The sequence below is a fragment of the Sylvia atricapilla genome, chromosome 2 (assembly GCF_009819655.1).
Source record: "Sylvia atricapilla isolate bSylAtr1 chromosome 2, bSylAtr1.pri, whole genome shotgun sequence".
Taxonomy (NCBI): Eukaryota; Metazoa; Chordata; class Aves; order Passeriformes; family Sylviidae; genus Sylvia; species Sylvia atricapilla.
The window spans coordinates 38230547-38249093 of NC_089141.1; the positions used below are offsets into that span (position 1 = coordinate 38230547).

The 18547-nt window shown below is 34.4% G+C and overlaps 1 protein-coding gene across 1 annotated transcript in view; it reads left to right on the plus strand.

The window, feature by feature from the left end:
- The window catches only part of CNTN5 (contactin 5), a 605619-nt gene that overhangs the window by 375810 nt on the left and 211262 nt on the right, over positions 1–18547 (plus strand). Inside the window, exons 5-6 of the mRNA XM_066312958.1 lie at positions 1578–1701; positions 6800–6975. Of these exons, the coding sequence (XP_066169055.1) occupies positions 1578–1701; positions 6800–6975 (300 nt within the window). The remainder of the gene's footprint in view (positions 1–1577; positions 1702–6799; positions 6976–18547) is intronic.

An 18547-nucleotide genomic window follows, 5' to 3' on the forward strand; every position in this document is an offset into this window, starting at 1 on the left:
CTAATTGCTGCTGCTCTTATTTGCTGACTTTATTGTTTGAATCTATTCCAGCAGAACCATACACACCTGAAAATATAGGTATTTTCAAAATCTGCATTTGAATAGCAGCATAAAAAGACAAAACTGAAGTGTATAATAAGTGTGCAGTAACTAAAAAGAAAGGTTGAAAAACATAATGGGGTCTTATGTTGTCTTTTTACAGATATGATATGAGAGTTGAGGAACCCCTAATGTAAGGATTTAAAGACATGGAAATTTCTGTCTCAAAACTAGCACGCTATGACCAATGTCCCCCACATTTCTCCTTCTTTTTCAGACTCCAAGTCTTTGTTTTCTGTACCAAGACTTGTAGCCCCATGAACCTTTTCCTGTCTACCCAGATCTGAGGCTGTTAGCCTTAGATAATATGATAAAGGTTACAATTAGCATCATAAAGTATAAAACTAGCATGAAAAAGTTTGCCGTTCTCAAAACTGTGAAACCATATCATGTGGTGGAAGTTTTGTGCAGCTGGTAAAATAATGTAGTAAATAATTTTCAAGTCAGTGACCAAACCCCCAATCTTCAGGTGTACCTTTTTTCACTTCAAGCTGCTGGTGGTGGGACAAATACAGCAGGATGTTGTAAACTGCTGAATGTGTTGTGCTGTCCTCAGTAAGAACTGGAGGACATCTTTCACATGAATGTATGAAACCCTAAAACTGATAGAGAAGACCCTGCTCCCATATGTTTCATTGCAAGTAGAAGGGCAATGCCACTATCTCCACACAAATCATTAGGATAGTGCTTTGAAGATGAAGAGCATTGTGCATTTAAATAATTCAAGAGTCTGGAGTAAGTCTAAAATTATTAAAATTCCACAGGCTTCTGGTGCACAGGGATGATTTTAGTTATTCAGACCCACAAGATCAGGAATACTTTGCTTGTGACCTTTTACTTTTCTGAAGGTTTACATTTCTCACTTCATAATATGAATGAACTGGAATCATAGACATATTCTATGGGTCTATCCAGCTTTACTAGTTCAGAAATGCAAATTCTTATCAAGATACAGGTACATGCTAAAATTAGAGAAGACAGTGGAAGAAAATGAAGTGTCAGATTAAACTGTATATTATTTAATAACAGACATAATTTACTGCCATTAATTTTCCAAGTAATTTTTCTTAGCAACTCCTTGACATAAAGGGGAAAACTGTATTACTTTTCTGTGACATAAGCTGCTGGAAGCAGTAGGAAAAATTTTGTTTACCTTCCTCTCTATAAGCAGAGTTAATTCCTCCTAAGTCTCTTGAGCTTCTCACTAGACTGCAGGCCAAAATATGTCTGATGACAAAGCCAACCTTAGGCATAATAAATGCTTAAATCATACTATGTGTGTTTTATTCTTCACATAGTAATATTTCTTATATTCCCTCTTTATCTTTTTTATTCCCTTTAATGCAGCTTTTGAAGTAATGGAACATGAATCTTTGGAAAACAGATATAATTTTGCGTACTTTAATCTTACGTTACAAAATCTATAACACGTTTGTATTTTTTCAGCTTTCCTAAACTGTAGCACATTTTTTCCACAGAAAGTGTTGATTATGGGCCAGTGTTTGTACAAGAGCCAGATGATATGATTTTTCCAACTGATTCTGAGGAAAAGAAGGTGTCTTTGAATTGTCAAGCACGTGGAAATCCTACTCCCACATACAGGTACCTGTTTTAGAATTTTGGTTTTTTAGCTTTCAGAATATTAGCCACTACAGTCTTACTCTGAAAATCAATGTATTTTGATGAGAAACAACAGAAACAGCTCTCTGAAACTAATGGTTGTACTGATTGAATGCTTTTTGTGTTTCTGGATGAGCAAGAAGCAGAAGTGGAAGCGATTAAAGGCAAAACAATATTTTAAGTTTCAAATTATGTATGTCTATCCATTTGGAGAGACTCCTTCTGTCCAGTTTATTTAATTGTTCCTGTGACAACTGAAAAAAACCCCAAAATATTTAATTCATTTGAGTTCATTTCTAAGCATCTATAAAGCTACAAAATTATATCCCAATATATAGAGAAGGCAGGAAAATATATGTACATTAAATGGCATGACTTGGCACTGCAAGATACCATGGCTGAGTCAAATCTGGTGTTTTTTCACTTACAAGTCTACAATTTTATCCCTCTGCAACCATCACCTGTTGCTTATTTTTTCATATTGACTTGTATGCCTCAGCTATCCATTATTCAGGCCTTTGATGACACATCTGAGAGCCTAAGAGCGCAGTTTGTTGATGGTGCACACTTACAGGTGGTAACAGTATGCACAGTCACCTTACTCATTTGCTATATCTGTCTCTGCTCATATTTTATGCAAATTAGAGGTGATGTAAGAGTGCTGGGGGAACATATGGTTGGTTATTTTTCCACAAAACCTTCATCTTTTCTCATGGAGTCATTTTTCATATTCAAAAGGAACACAAGGACTCTTATCATGTTTTGTCATAGGTGACAATCATCAATTCTGCATTTTGTCTTTTGCCATTTACCTTTATTTGACTTGTGGACTCTTCAGAATTCTGATTGAAATTTCCTTAGGGTTAATTGAATCACAACACTTGCATTTCTATAACTTGAAGAAATCCAGAAGCAGTACCATCCTTAGACAGCCCTAATACAACAGCACTCAATCTGCCTCTTTCCAACATACTGACTCATTAAATGGATCTGATGCACGAAACACACCCTACCCCCCTGCCCCAAACAGCACAGGCATGACTAAAACATGTAACATAGGGTTAAGAATTTATATCCAGAAGTTCTCCAAGCTAGAATAGCATGAGCTCCTCACTATTCAGTACTGAAGTTATGTTGCATTCTTCTTTACTGACATTCTTTGAGTAATTTTTGTTACCTACTAGCGATTTTTTGATAAAAAAATGAAAAAAAAGGTGTATTAGTTCCACACATTGTAAAAGTGCTGTTGGTCCATTAAACATAGCCTGTGACAATGGCGAAAAGGCACAAATTCAATCCCAAAGGAGGAGAGTCCTGTGTTCAGGTCTCCCAGACAACCTCATTATTCTTGTAGAAATTGTGTCTGTGGAGAACCTATTCCATCTCCTTTCTTTTTTTCAGCCAACCCTTTTTTGCATTTTCCCAGTGGAATGCAATCAACAAATACAGACTTTCAGCATGTTTCAAAGAGGATGCAAAGAAGATAGGGACTCTTCATTCACAAGGAGCCATATAGAGAAAGTAAGAGGCAAGAAGGTTTCATACTCCTCAGTAATCACTGAAGGTTTTCAAGAAACAGATGAACAAAATGCTTGATTATCTCATCTAGGCTCCATTTCTCATATAACACTGGAGCAAATGATCTTTTAACATCTCTTTCAACCTGGGCTTTTTTATGGTTTTTCAATATCCACTTCTTCAGTTCTCCAGAGAGTAACTGGTGTCAGCAGCCTCATAAACAAACTTTCCTGACTGTTGCTCATAGAAGGAGAGATTTAACCTAAAAAGCCTAATTAAAACAGCAGAATTTTACTTCTCCTTCTATTGCTGCCACTTGTCTTGTGAACAGCATTTGAAATGCGCACTACCATTCAAGGGAGGGAAAAGAGGTAAAAATTACTCTCTGAAGAAGATACTATTCTCCAGGACAAATGTAGAGGGAATTCAGCCTCAAAAAGTCTACAGATTTACAAAGTTTTGAGCATGTGACTGCCCAGCTTCATTACTAAAGACCCTGGCCAGCTGCACTGGGCCTTTATTTACAGGTGCTCTGAGGCTTGTGCTGCTAAGAATTATTTTTGGCCAAAGCCAAAGCACAGTACATATTTCTTAAAAGTTGTATTAAAAGAACATTTAAAGCAGTCAAAAATTTCAGTGTTATCTCTGCCTTTTTAAAATTAATTTCCTTAGTCTGTGTAATTTGTGACAGTGTGTTCATAACCTGTTTGTAAATTTATTTTTTGTTCCTAGATATGACTTTGTTTTAATAGAATGGAGAATGCTCACATCATTTCAGATGTTCTTCCTTTCAAAGAGCTTTGTTTCCCTTTGTCCAAAATCTATCCTGAAATAACAATTTTTAATTTCTTGACTTTCAGTCATTAAGGTATTTTTGATGCATAGTTTTAGGGAATAACTCCCTGAGCTAAACTGATTCTGTTTGTGTAGCGTTTCTGCAAATCATAATTTAGCATCACAAGTCAGGACCAATACAACGAAGAAGATAACTGTGATCCCTTTGATGAGGAATACAGACATTCACAAGCTTCCTGTGGAATCTCATAGGTCAGCAATGTTACTGAGCTACAACCAGGTGTTGAATTCTCTGAGATGCCACTTAACAACACAGCTTCCAGCGATTGTGAAACACTGCATGTACTCATTTGCTTAGGACACACATAAACTAGTTAGTAATTTTTTTTGTCAGTATCATTTCCTGTTAGAAAAAGCAATTGAAAAAGTTTTCTAAATATTTTTTTTTGTCTGCTTAAGGTAGATTGTAGTTTTTTGAAGTGTTATCTGTCACTTTTCTTCAAGGAAAAATGCATCTGCGTTTTCCTAACAAACTGTGACCTTGGAAGTGTTATATTTTGGGTTCTGTCCTTCCAGATCAGTCAGGGTAACCTAGAAAAAAGTCACCCAATTCAGTGACTATAATGTGCATAAATTATATGAGGGGAATACAAACCCTCAAGATGGACCCAAAGAAATAAAGGCAGGTAAGATCCAAAGTTTTGAGTTAGAATTCAAAGAACATATTTTTTTATTAACTTAACAGAAAATGAAACTAAAGGAAAGTAAGCTTGCTTACCTGAATTTTGTGGCAGTTCCTATTTGGAAATGCCAAAACACGGGGGGTTTTTTTGCTTTTTCCCTATCTAAATTTCCATTCAAGAAATTACTTTTATAATTTTCTTTTCAAATATATAGACAAGGATATAGGCATAAAAAAGTTAAATTTTGTTATGATTTCATTCAAAATATAAACTAATTAATCAGATGTTCAAATTAAAAAGTTCCTTTCCTTTTTACCTCTTCTATGTATGAATCTATTTAAAAACGTAGCTAATCCTACCAAATTTCCCCTGCTATCATTTATGACATAAATAAATTGTCAGTGTTATTTAATTTCTTACATTCAGTGAGGCAGAGATGCTCTGCAATCAAAAGTCCAATAGTTAAAAGAAGGGACAAATAATGAATTCACAGTTCATCCAAATTCTGACAATTCTGACCTTTGGATTAAGAAATATTCATGGCTACTGCAGCTGAATTCTGCTCTCTGTACCCCATTCACCATGAATGTTGACAAGACAGGATGAATTGATAACTATTTTATTTTGGTAAAGTTGCCTCTGGAGTCTAAATGTTTCATGGTTCTTCCAGTCTTTGTTGATCTCTGGCAAAACTTTCAAGTTCCTGGAAATTTCCCAGGACAAATTTGAAGTTGCAGAATGACAGCAAAAGAGTAATGAAAGAGATATCTGGGCATTATGATGGTTGTTCCCTATCTGTTTACACTGCTTATCTCCTCTTTGTATTCTTACAATTTCATGTAATTACGCTTTGACAAAAAAGCAAATCTAAAAGTCTTCATGTGTGGATGTCAGTCTTTAATTCAGAAACTGCAAACACATACACACACACACATATAAGAGTTTATTCCAGACTGCTGAAGTCTATTAATCTACCACACAAAATATTTTCTCTTGAAGCCTGTGGACTATTGCAGTGTTTGTTGCTTCAGTCTTTTGAGATGAATGAGAGGCTGAGGCTTTTTGTCCCAGACAATAGCTGGGACAGGCAGGAAACTCATAAAGCCATATGCACAACTGAAAAATTATGAGACTCTTAGGTTACTTCTGAAACCTCGTAAAAATACATGTTTATTCAGGAATAATTCAAAATTTTGCCTCAGTTGGGATACTTTTTATGTTTCTTAAAGCCTGGCTTTTCCCATCTTATCTTTACTCTCATCCTTGATTTTACTGCTGAGGGTTCTTATTTCACTCCCAAACACCTCTCTAACTCAGCATTCCCTATTCAGACTGTTTATTTGATCTTAGTTTCCATGTACCTAGTAGCCAGGAACTGCCACTGGCCACTCAGCAGTTAATTCTAGTCTTCTGTTCCGGTCTTTAAATTTTGTGTATACTGATTCAGCTGATATTGTTTTGCCTTTGTCTGTTTCCGAAATCCTATATTGCACAGCAGCCAATGTACATCAATCTACCTCTTTGCTCTTCACAGGTCTTGCTCTTCTTTCTTCTGAATTAAATGAGGTATCTCTGTCTCTTGGGCTCAGAATATCAAATGCTGAAAGAATGGGAAAAATATTTACTTGTTTGCATGCAGTGCAGACTCAGCTCTGCTACCTGTAAGCTCAGCTGGGCCTAAGGCTTTAATGATGGAATATGAATTAATATGCTGATTATCATAAGCACAATAAAAGTCCCATTTTTGACATAAAGGATGCAACTGCTATGCAGTTTTCAAGTATTAAACCTTTGTGGACATTATTTTTTGGGGCAATAAAAGCCGGAAAAAAAGAATTGTTTTCATTCAGCACAGGCCAAATAAAGAATATCCTTTTTCAACTAGGGTTGCAGACTGGGTTTTGCTCGTGTTTTTTGCTTTCAAGTTTTGCCAGAGTAATGGGTTATTGCACAGGATATCTTTGAATAGTTGCCCTTGTTGTTACAACTGGAGCTGTCAGATTCTGTGTCCTAAGCTTGGTATCTTCACTTGGCTATTAAATGCTCAAGTAGTTTTTGTTGTTTTGGTTTTTTTTGCCCCTAAGATGGCTTCGAAATGGAACTGAAATCGACATTGAAAGTGATTATCGCTTCAGTTTAATAGAAGGAAGTTTGATCATCAGCAACCCCAGTGAAATGAAAGACTCTGGACAGTATCAATGCTTAACTACTAACATTTTTGGCAGTATATTAAGCAGAGAGGCTGTTCTTCAGTTTGCATGTGAGTAATACTCTTTTTTTAAATATCAATAAATCAAACCTTTACATTGCTTGATAAGGCACTAAATTGTAATTTGCATACATTATACAAGTGACACTGACATTACTGGGCTAGAATCTCAAAATTAGAAATAGAATACTTAGTGGAAGAGAGTTATTTTCTGTGAACTTGTTACTTTTAAGAATAAAACCATCAGGGAAAATAACTCTAGTACATGATCCCAAATGCTGTATTTTAATGGCATACTTGAATACTCTGCAGTGATGTATTTCACTCAATGTTAGTTTCCTGAAACATCTATCATTTTGCCACACTCTCTGAGCAGGAAACAAAGAACTGTAAACTTTGGAATAGAATGAGATAAAGTGCTTATATATCTTTTGGATAGTCTGCACCTCTAACTATCCTTTTTTTTTAAATGTGTATATGTAAATATGTACATAAATATATGTATGTTATGTCTTTGTTCTCGCATACGCATCCAATGTACTTTTATACGTTATAAAACTGAAGGGTTTTTTATAGTTTTTAATGGAAACCAAAAATGTTTTAGCTTTTGAAATAATTCACTACAGTATCCTTTTCAGAAGCTATCAATATCAAGTAAACATTATCAATAGCATGCTCTGTTTCAAACATGTAAAGAAGGAAAAACAGGGCTAGGATTTCTCTTCAACCCTAATTTCCCTTCAGCACTTTACAGGAAAGCATCCAACATATTTTTATTAGTTTATCTAGATAGGTCTTACCATGAGTGGTTTTTAATAGGAGGAGTGCAAAAAGAACTCCATCCTAGTTTTTCAGATCCCACTGAAAATAAGACATTACCATGAAACATGAGGCAGATCTTCATGTAGCCAGAGCTGGAATGAGTTTAAGGAGAAGTTGCCATAGGCATTTCTACTAAAATATCTGGTGTTGTCAAGAACTCAGATCTAGTGTGAGGTCTGATCCTCCCTTAATCCACCCCTTCCTGGTTGAGTCAGACCTCTTAAATCTATTGCTGAAGTCTTATCTGCTGCATATCTCATCAAGGTGTTTGTTAGGAGATCATAGCACTATCCACCTACTTCTGAACTGGGAAGAATAATGACATTTGGTAAAGTTTGCTGCTGCCAGGGCAGCATGTTTGAAGCTCTAAGCACCACAAGTGTATCATAATATAGCTGGACTTCAGTCTGTAGCTTCTGAGATGTAGCTTCTGAGAAAATTCTGTTGTATTTTATCTTTTCGACAAGAAAACTATTCTGCAACAAGTCTCTTGGTTAGAGAACCCAATCACTTGTAAAAACACATGGTTCCAGTTGTCTGAACCCCAGATTGTTGTCCCCATCTCAAGAGTAAGGCTAAGAGGTGGCAATTTAACCTCCAACTGAAAAAAAAATACAGGGAAAGTGAGAGCTGGTGCTCAGGCAACAGAAGACCTATGAATTTCAATAGCTACATCCACAGTTCATTCAGGCCCCCAAGTATTTATAATATTATCTCCTTCAATGAAACAAATTTAGATAAAGAAAAAAAAAAAAAAAGGTTTAGTTGGTTTACTTTATTTGGATTTTTAAATTTGTATTATCTTTCCTAATGGTGGAATATTATTTGGAAGTGCTGAGGTATAGCAAATAATGTCGCAGGACTTTCAAGGGAGAAAAGTCCTTTGTTACAAGGACAAAAAAAAACCTTTTAAAAATGATAGAGTAATAACTGATTAGAGTTCTTTTAGAAGTTTGTGAGAAACTTGTTTACAACAGCAATTTCAAGTTCAGTGTGTATGTAACTCGATTCCTATGTAGCATGATACTCTCTCTTACACTCTTGCTTTAATGCTTCTTCAATTCCCTGGTCTAAACAGCTGGTGTTCATATTGAAATAATATTTGCATTATGCAGCAATTCAGGTTTTACTATTGTTTAAATTAATCAAAATTTAATGATGACACCATACTGTAAACTCATACTAATATATCAGAAGCTTGATATCACTGAAAATTTGTAAATCAGATCCAAGTGCCAGAAAAGTTGTAAATCAGATTCAAGGCCCACCTCTTCAGGGCCTCACCACCTTTAGAGTGACATATTTGTTGTTAACAGCTGGCCTGCATGCCTCCAGTTGATTCCAGTAAAAGTAAAGCATTGGAAAGATTTTTAAGGAAATGTCCTAACCTTAAAGTAATAAAAGTAACTGGTGCTCTGCAGTTACACCGGGCTCTAGTGGTTTGAAGGGTAATCTATAATAATCCCAAGGATAAACCAAGACATTTCTGACTATGACGTACAGAGCTACACATAACAGTGTTCATTTTTCCTTTCATCACTGAAAACCATGGATGTGGATTCCAAAACCTTTTCACAGCTACTCGTGTTGAAAATAGTTACATCTTTGCAACTTGAAAGTTGTTCTTTTAATTAAAAAGAGAAATGGCAAACAGCTCAAAATGGAACAAGGACCATTAACCAAGGCCTTCAACACCATCTTACAGACAAACTGTGTACTCTAAGGTATCTATGCAAAAATATCATGAAAGCCTAAAAAGGAGAGCATGTTTATCACACTGGCTCTTAATTCTCTCCCAGTTACATGGCCAAAAGCCCAGTTGCTATGGTTATTATCATATAATTCAGCACAGGTGATGCATTGCAAGTATAAATGTTTATGTACTATATCATTTGCATATATGGGCACAGTTAAAATAGGAAATACTTTGAGATACTTATATTATGTCTTTGGATTTGAAAGAGAAAGAGATATAAAATGAACATTACTCTGTATATGTCTAGAGATCTAATATTTGAAATATGCTGCTCTCTCTAGCACTAGTCATTTTTTTGGCGTAAAGTTGGAAAACCAGTTATATGCAGTTAAAGGTCTGCTTGAAATTTTAAAGCAAATACATATGAAGATTTAAACTCAATAAAAGTTCTCTTTTTTTTTTTCCTTTGCATTTCCTATGATGTTATGATGTCTCATGCCTAAGGTCTTGCTGGTTTATTCTATTTTAGGCAAGCAAAAAAAAAAAAAAAAAAAGGAAAACTAAAAGAAAAATTGACCAAGTATATCTGCCTTAGTGCAAAGCAATTGCATAATTTTGCATGTGCTTCCACAGCTTCTCTTTGGAATAGTGTCCTAATAACTTGGGCTAAAAATGGCAGATGTGTCTTGTGCCTACCTTTGCCACATGTACAATCTCTATATGTCATTAGGTCACAGAAAAAAATTGCTTTCCTTTATCTGTGGATTATTCAACCTTCCACAAGCCTACCATCTCAGTGATATTTACAGCCTGGGCTAAAAACCTAAAGAAGTGGTAGGGGAAAACTCACTCCTCATTGCAATTTTATTAATCCAATTGTCACTGGCTTCTTTGCATCATATCCTTTTTTTTTTTTTACTAAATCTGTTTCTTTTTCCTTTAATCTACAAAGAAGGGTATTAGGTTAGACACAATTTAGATGTCCTTTTCCAACGGATGATCTACCATGACTGACCAGTGATGTACAGAACAAGAGGTCACCAATGATACAGACATAAAAATCAATAATTTCCTGAGGAGACAATGCCCATTTTATCACAATACATTTTTGTCAGCCTTTTAATTAACTTCCCCTACTAAGAAAGTAGTTTAATCATCTATGTTCTTTTCTTGCCATCATGCTCCCTGGACACCTTGTTGGGTATATTTCATAATTTCCTAGAATTAATTTGTAATGAGTTGATTTATTTAAACCCTCTAGTCTTGAGAAAGGCCTTTGTTTCTCCTGTTCATTTCAGAAGATGCAGAATTACAAAATGGCATTACAAAAGCGACATTTTCTTCTAAATTGTATCAATCTAAACAATTCTAGGTACTGTAAATGAAGGTTGATAACTGAAGTGAGTAAAGAAAATAAAATGCAAGTGGTGATACTTTCACTTTCAAAAGTGTCCTTGATCATCCTATAATAAACTGTATGTTTGTGACTGCTTTGCTGTGAAAACACCACCACAGCTGTGTGGAGAATGGTACTATGTCAGTTAATAGCTACACCTACAACAGCGACTTCTACTACAGATTTGGATTGTTTTCTTCATTATCTCAATATGCTCTCTTTAGAAAATATATGCTTGAAAGACACCTGAAAACTGTATAAATGTCAGAAAAAGTAAATTTTGTGTAGAACTGTTTGAATTTTATTCATAAATAATTTATAAATTGAAGAGTATCATTCAGTGAATCGGAAATGAATGTGAACTTGTCAAACCCTACCAACAGTTTCAACTGTTGTTTCCAGCCACAGTTTGCTACAAAAATTTTCAAACCACTTGCACATATCTGCTTTAAAATCCTGCAACTCTAGCCCTTTCTTTTGCTTGGAGGATCAGAAAAAAATTAAGTGAAAGATACATATTTTTTGTATAAAATGTTGAAAAAATTAAGCTTTCAGTCATATTATAAGTCTAGAAAATTAAATTATTTTAATTTTAGCTGTGATAATACTTTGTTGTTTATAGAAATAGTCAACCTCTATAACTAAGTTCAGTGATGAAAAATGCTAAGAACTTTGTCTCTAGTCTAAAAAAGCATTTCATATTAAAGTATCTGCATAATCCTTTTGAAGTTGATGGGGTGATGTACACTCTTAAAATTCAGCACATGCTTGAACTCTTTGTTGTTGTTAAACATTAGGCTTCTTGAAACAAGATTTGAAACAAGCTGTATGGATTTGTTGCCATGTCATCATGACAGACACATAATAGGTCTAATTAAGCCTTCTGTCATTCATTTCTTGATTCTTTTTTCTTAAAGTGAATAAATACCTTAGAAGAATAATCTTTAGAAATTAAAAGCTGCAGAACTCATTACAACTCATTGTAAGCAGCATTTCTCAAAGCTCTCCTGTAGGAAAAGATAGATCTTGGTTCTCTGTTGTGACTGTGGTGAATCTTCAATGAAAATTTGCCTTCAACCTCACTTTACATAGGTGAATCCAAGTCTGAAAACAAGTATGGAGAAATCAATAAAATAACCAGGTCACCTAAATCTGTAAAGACAGCACCCACTCTTTCAGAAAGAATGGCAAAATTAATGAATTTTATCTGTTGTTCAAATTTCCAAACAAATCATTGAGTATTGCCAAAAAGTAAATCCTCTGGGAGTTCAGCTGTATTCAGGAGTGATACCCAGTGAAAGCTTTGGAAAAAAAAAAACAAACCTTGTTTCCTGGAACTCCCCTTCCACTGTATGCCTTTAGAAATTGTCTTCTGACCCTATCAACAGTGGCTTACCTGTAATACCATAAGATCTGCTCTGGTAGACTTACTCTCTGTTTCTGTCCACTCAGTTCTGCTTTTGAAGCTGTTTGAAAATCGCAGTCAATTTCCATGGCTCCATTGCTGCATCAGCATTTAAAGACCAATTACCTTGCCTCTCCATTAGATCATGTTAAAGAGCAGAGGAAACCTTTCCTATCTAAAAAAGGAGGTGCTTTCTTCTGTCTGTTGTCTCAAAAGAATATCCTGTCACTTCTAAAAGGAGTGCTTTACTTTGTGCTAGTAAAGTAAGCATTCCCTAGCACAGAGAAGAAATCATACATAAAGGTCTACATCCATAATTCTAAACTGTTCTACCTTACAAGACACAAAGTATTTCTAAACTCTCTTTTGAAAATGGCCCCTAGTCAATTCTAACACATAAAATGTAACAAGAATTGTCTTGGAAAAGGCAGTGGTTCCACCAAAGAATCCCAGGTGCTCTTCCAACATAGAAGAAAACATAATCTCCTGCACTGTTTTGAAAATCCAATGCAGGAGATTATTTCTTGATACCTTTTATGTTAGCAGTATAGACAAAATCTTTGTCTTAAAGGCAAAGATAGAATATTTTCCTTGTTTTCCCAAAAGAAGTTGGCCCCTCTTTGTCCTTAAAAGCAACTCACTCATTCCTTAACTTCATCTGCTTGAATTTTCTGTGGTGAAATCATACATTTCCTCAGGCTGAGGGGGACATTTGGACAACACTGAGAAACAAAACTCAGGAAGCTCTAAGGCAGCAAATATTTTATTCTTAATTAAAATTAACGTATTCTTTCTCAGGATAGTACTAGAATAAAGGCAGTGTGAAAAGTCATGGCCAGATCCCTGATTAGGGATTATACATCAATACAGTGCAGGTCTGATACTCATTAGGATAAGTTACTAGCTTCAGAAAGGGGTGTCAGTTCTGGATGTACTTCACTGAGCAGCATTTATCATATCATTCCATTTGAATTGCACATAGGCATCGCTTCAATCTCATTGATCCTCATATCCATCAAACACCAAAAAAGGTATGATTATTTCCAAGTATTTAAATGGAAATGAGATTTATTAAACTTGTCAAGATCATTTATTGCTACATAAGTTTTGATGCCAAAAGAGTATTCTGAGGTTTAAGTTCTGCTTAGTCTTTTATTCTGAAAATGTACTTTATACAATACATTTTATATTTCTTGTTCTTTGGAAGAATTAATAGAAGTCAGTCATGTAGAGAGACACAGTTGGAAATGTAATTACAGCAATCATTTAAAGATGCATAATACATCTACTGACTTCTCATTTTAGCATTGTGGATTTCTCTGCAGGACTGGAAGGCTGGTGTTTAACCTGCCCATAACCTAACTCACCTATTTTTCACAATCTAATCTATCATGCTAATGAATCATTTAACTTGGCATTTAAATATAGATGACAGTAATTAAAAGTAGTATTACTAAACAGGAGAAATTTTAAAAGGTTGAAGGAGAATTTTGTGCCAAGACCAGACAACACTTCCTAAATTTCCTTTGCAAGTTCTAGATCAGGCTGACTTTTGGAAATTACTATGTCACTTCTCTACTTACACCCTTCCAGGTGTAACATATTGTGGTCAGCACTACTACAATCTCTTTCAAATTTAAAGTTTTACTTGAAATTTCTTGCATGGTATCTGTAGTGCTACCATGCTCATTTTTCTCCCTCTTTTATCCTGACACAGGTGTATTAATATTATGGCTCTCCTGAGAAACAGATCAGGCTCCTGGTCTTGTGAAAAAGCAAAGTGATTTGACTGGTTACTCTCCTGTTTACAAATGCAGGGGCACAGGTACTTGTGACAGCACAAAGGAAAGAGCAGCACAAGCCTGGGAGGGAAGAAGAGAAAAGTAGACAGAGCATTTAAACAGATTTAGGTATTGCAGTCTTTATAAAGGCAGTGGAGACATTTTTGATGATACTTTGGAACTCAGGGAGGAAAACCTCTAGGAAATAGTTGAATTCTGTCTGCATTAATAACACTGAAGAAATGTTTCTAGTGTTATAAGTGTTATTATAAATAGAAGCCTACAATGAATAAATAAGATTGCTCATCAAAGAAAACATCTGGAAGATTGTGAAACACATGGATAAAATGTTGTGTTTGCCTGGCAAAGGGAAGGAAAAAATAAAACAGATAATTTTTTTAGTTAGATTACTGAGAAATTAAAAGAAAACATAGTGAGATAGAATTAAAGTTAACCTATATATGACCTCAACTTCAATGGTCACCTTTGTCTGGTTTTCTGTAAGGACAGAGCAGCTTATACATCTATTTCCATATGAAACATGAGATACCAGTAACAGAAAATCAGGCTTTTAGTTTGGGAATGGGAGAAGACAAGAATGTCAATCCAGACTTAAAAAAACTAGTTCCAAGATCCATGAGTTCTATTCATGAAATCTAATACCTCAGTGACCAAACTTCATAACAGTGTCCAATTCCAAGACCAATTTGTCTTTTATCTTTCTTGATATCTTCACTAGTACTCATAGCACAAATCTTAATTAAATCATCCAAAGCTTCCAAGATGGGACATTTTGTCAACATGGAAGTTATATTCTCAACTGAATAATTATATAACTTGTTTATAATATTTTGCATTCAAAATCATTAACATGGTAATATAACTCCTGATTTATCATTTCTTGTAATTATTTTAAGAATAAAATCAAAACAATTTTCAAAAATAAATACTCGCCAGTGATAATGATAACATCAAAAGCTTTTTCAGATAAGCACCATGTGATGATAATGTCAAGTTCTGTAACATGATGGTCTTAAATTCTATGAGATTGGGTGGCTTTCTTATGTCTGCCATCAGCAGTTTACAGTTTCTTCTGCACTGGTTTTAAATGTCACATGTTAGAAGTTGTTTTCATAGGACATGGTATATATACATAAAAAGAAGCAAATCCTTTCTATAAAATGTACTATAACCTGTCTCCATATACAAACACAAACACACACAGAGTTTTATAATAAAAATCCCGGAAATAAACCTTCTAATTAGGTTTCAGCCTTATATCTCATCAAGCATGAAAATATGTAAAAATGTCCTCAGGATTCTATAAATATGGAAATTCTGAGCCCACCCACATACCTACCACACTAATTAAAACAAAATATATCAAGACAGGAATTTATATACTATGTGTCTAACTACACATTAAATCTTACAAGAAATTTTATTAGACTTGCAAGGTCAAACATCCAAGCTACAGGATGAGGGATTTTCCATTGTCTAGTCTGAATTTTGCCTTAGATGCTGCAGTCCTGAAATACAGAATTGTTGCACCATCTTTTTTTTTTTCCCTTTTTTTCGGGTTGGTTTTTTTTTTCCCCTCTTGTTCTCTTTTTTTTTTTTTTTTTTTTTTTTTTTTTTTTTTTTTTTTTTTTTTTTTAATATTAGACCTACTAGACTCATTTAGGTCAAAGAAGAATTACTGTGCACTTACTGAACAGTATTCTATGTTCTGTTTTCTATTGCTCATTGCACAGCCCCCTGCCTTCATTAATTCAGACTATTCAAAACCTACTCTGAGGATTAAATTAATTTTCTCAAAAGCTTTTTATGGTGTTCATCATTACAGCATCTAAGTGCTTCATGAACATTAATACGTTTATTTTTACCGTGTTCCTGTGAACTGAGTAGTTATTACTATCTCCTTTTTATAAATGGAAAACTAAGACCTGAGAGATTAATGTAAAATATCCAGTAATGTGGGGAACTCTACGTGAGCTCAAGAGGAGTTGCATCTCCCAAGTGCTTAGCAGAGACAGAACTGATCACTCTCCTCTTCATCACACTGACCAATCTTTTTTCTCAGCTTTTGTATCAGTCATATCTCGACCCTGCATCTGGTTTCTGAGCTCTCTCCTGCTATTGATAAGGCTACTGATCCCATTTCCAGTACCTTTACTTACTGAAGGCATCTGTTTGATGAAAAATGGATAGTAATATCTTCCTACCTCTATTTTAGTCTCCATGTACTCACTTTGCATAATTGCCTGCAGTTCCTCTGTCTCACATTTTCCACTTCCAGGCTCCTAAGCTCCATTTCCATCCTTGTCCTTATTCAGTACCTTCTATAGCATACTTTTCTTTCCATAACCTGCTGCATCCTATAGAGACTGAACGGAAAGTCAGCTATTTTTTAACTAGAACTGAGATTAACTAAAACAGAATCTTCTAATGGAAAGATTTTGCCATCTTAATCACAGTACTTGCTATCTGTGGTGCTTATGATAATGGAAGGATTTCCTGACAATACAAATATCCATTGGCAGAATGGATTATTTAGATTGGATTTTTTTATGTATCTTCAGGCTAAATAACTTAAATTACCATTCCATTAGCTCTCATAAGGAAAATGGGCCAAATATTTGAATGGCTAACTTACAGTACATTCTATTAATAATTCAATGTTTTCTCTTCTAAATTGTTAAATTATTACTACAGACAACACTAGAATGAAACAGGTGCCCCTTGTATAAATTTCTGCATGGAATGAAACTTCTACTTAAATACTTTCCATTTATAAACTTTTTTTTTTTTTTTTTTTTTTTTTTTTTTTGCTATGAGATTTCAACCATCCTGACTTATTAACAGGGATTAACTTTGTGTTTTGGTTAGAGACTGCAAGATTTTGATATTTTAAGTCAGCCTTTATTCAGCCGTATCTTCTGAATTACACTGTCTTTTTTTCCTGTCCTTGCCTACTATATTCCCTTATGGCTCACAAATGAAAGACTATTCCTCCATTGAAATTAAAGTGTGAGAAATAATGAAAATCTTAGCATATGATCATCACTATCTGTGATTTGCCACAAATGTGAGAAAGAATGCTTAAATGTTTTCTTTGTTTCAGAGCTGGTTATATAAGGTCTGGTTACATGCAATACTCTGATACTGGGAAGTGGAACTTCCATTCATTTTTAGTTAAGTCTTAAAACTGTCATTACCTCATTAAAATCGGATCTGCTAAAAAAAGTGAAATTATCATGGATAAAATATGTCAGTGAATGTAAAAGTTGAACAGAAATATTGCTAAGAAAATCATAGCTAGCAGAATGAAAGAAAGAATTTTCAATTCAAGATTGTCTCCTGGCAATCTCAACAGAAAAGCCAATCCTTTAGGTACTTTATCCTGCCAAATGCAGTTGGCAGCAGTTCAATCTAAGTCCCTGGGATAGCATTCAGGATAAAGATCTTTGCTGTTTATTTTGGTCAAAGTTCTCTAAAATATACAGACTTTTGTACTATGTGAATGAAGGATATTTAAACACTGGGATAATAGTTCCACAGGAGATTTAAACTTGTCTTTTTTTCTTAGTCTAATATTGACCTTCTTTTTATTTCTTTCATGGTCAAATTCCAGAGCAATATATTTTGAAGTCAATGAAATATGTTTTATTAATAAAATAAAATTGTTTTTTACAAGTGGTCAAGGATATCCTATTATAGTGAAATAAAGTAGTTTTTACAGCAGTTTGAGTACTTCAAATTTGACTTTGTACCATGTTACACTACAAATATAAGAAATTCTTATCTGTATGTATGGTGTATATAGACATTGCAAAACCTGACCCAGTACTGTCAAAACTAAAAGCCTAAAAAACTATTTTTATGTATAAGAATAGTAAAAAAAAAAATTAAAAAATACTGAGACAGAAATGTCATTATAATGATCTTAATATTTTTTTCTGAAAACTGTGACACTAAGTCTAAAATTCTGCACTAGCTATTCAATTGTTGGAGTGGAGTTATAAGAAAATAATCTAATAAGGAAGGAAAGGCTGTATATGAAGTCATAATTAAACTGACACTGTTCATCTGAACTCCCTCTCTCTCTTCCCCTGAGCTCTTCCATACAGCTCGTCCTTAAATAGATTCACAGCCTATAAACCACCCTTGTTCACTTTACTTACCTGATGACAAAGGTGTGCACATTCTGTCTTATCACACAGACCTACAGTGAAATTTGCAGCCCGGAAGCTTATCTTTATTTCCTGTTATTTTGTATACACTCATAAATATGTGAGCATAATATATATCCACACTTTTTCCTGGGGTAAAGATTTAAATATAAGAGTGAAGAATGAAAGATACTAGAAACAGAAGAGACAAACAAAAATTATCCAAATGCAAAACCTGTAGATTCTCTGACTGTTTTAAATGAACTTTATATCAGACCAAAAACATTGAAAAAAACATGCTTTACAAAGATCATTTAAGACAGTAAACTACCATATAAAATTATTCCCACA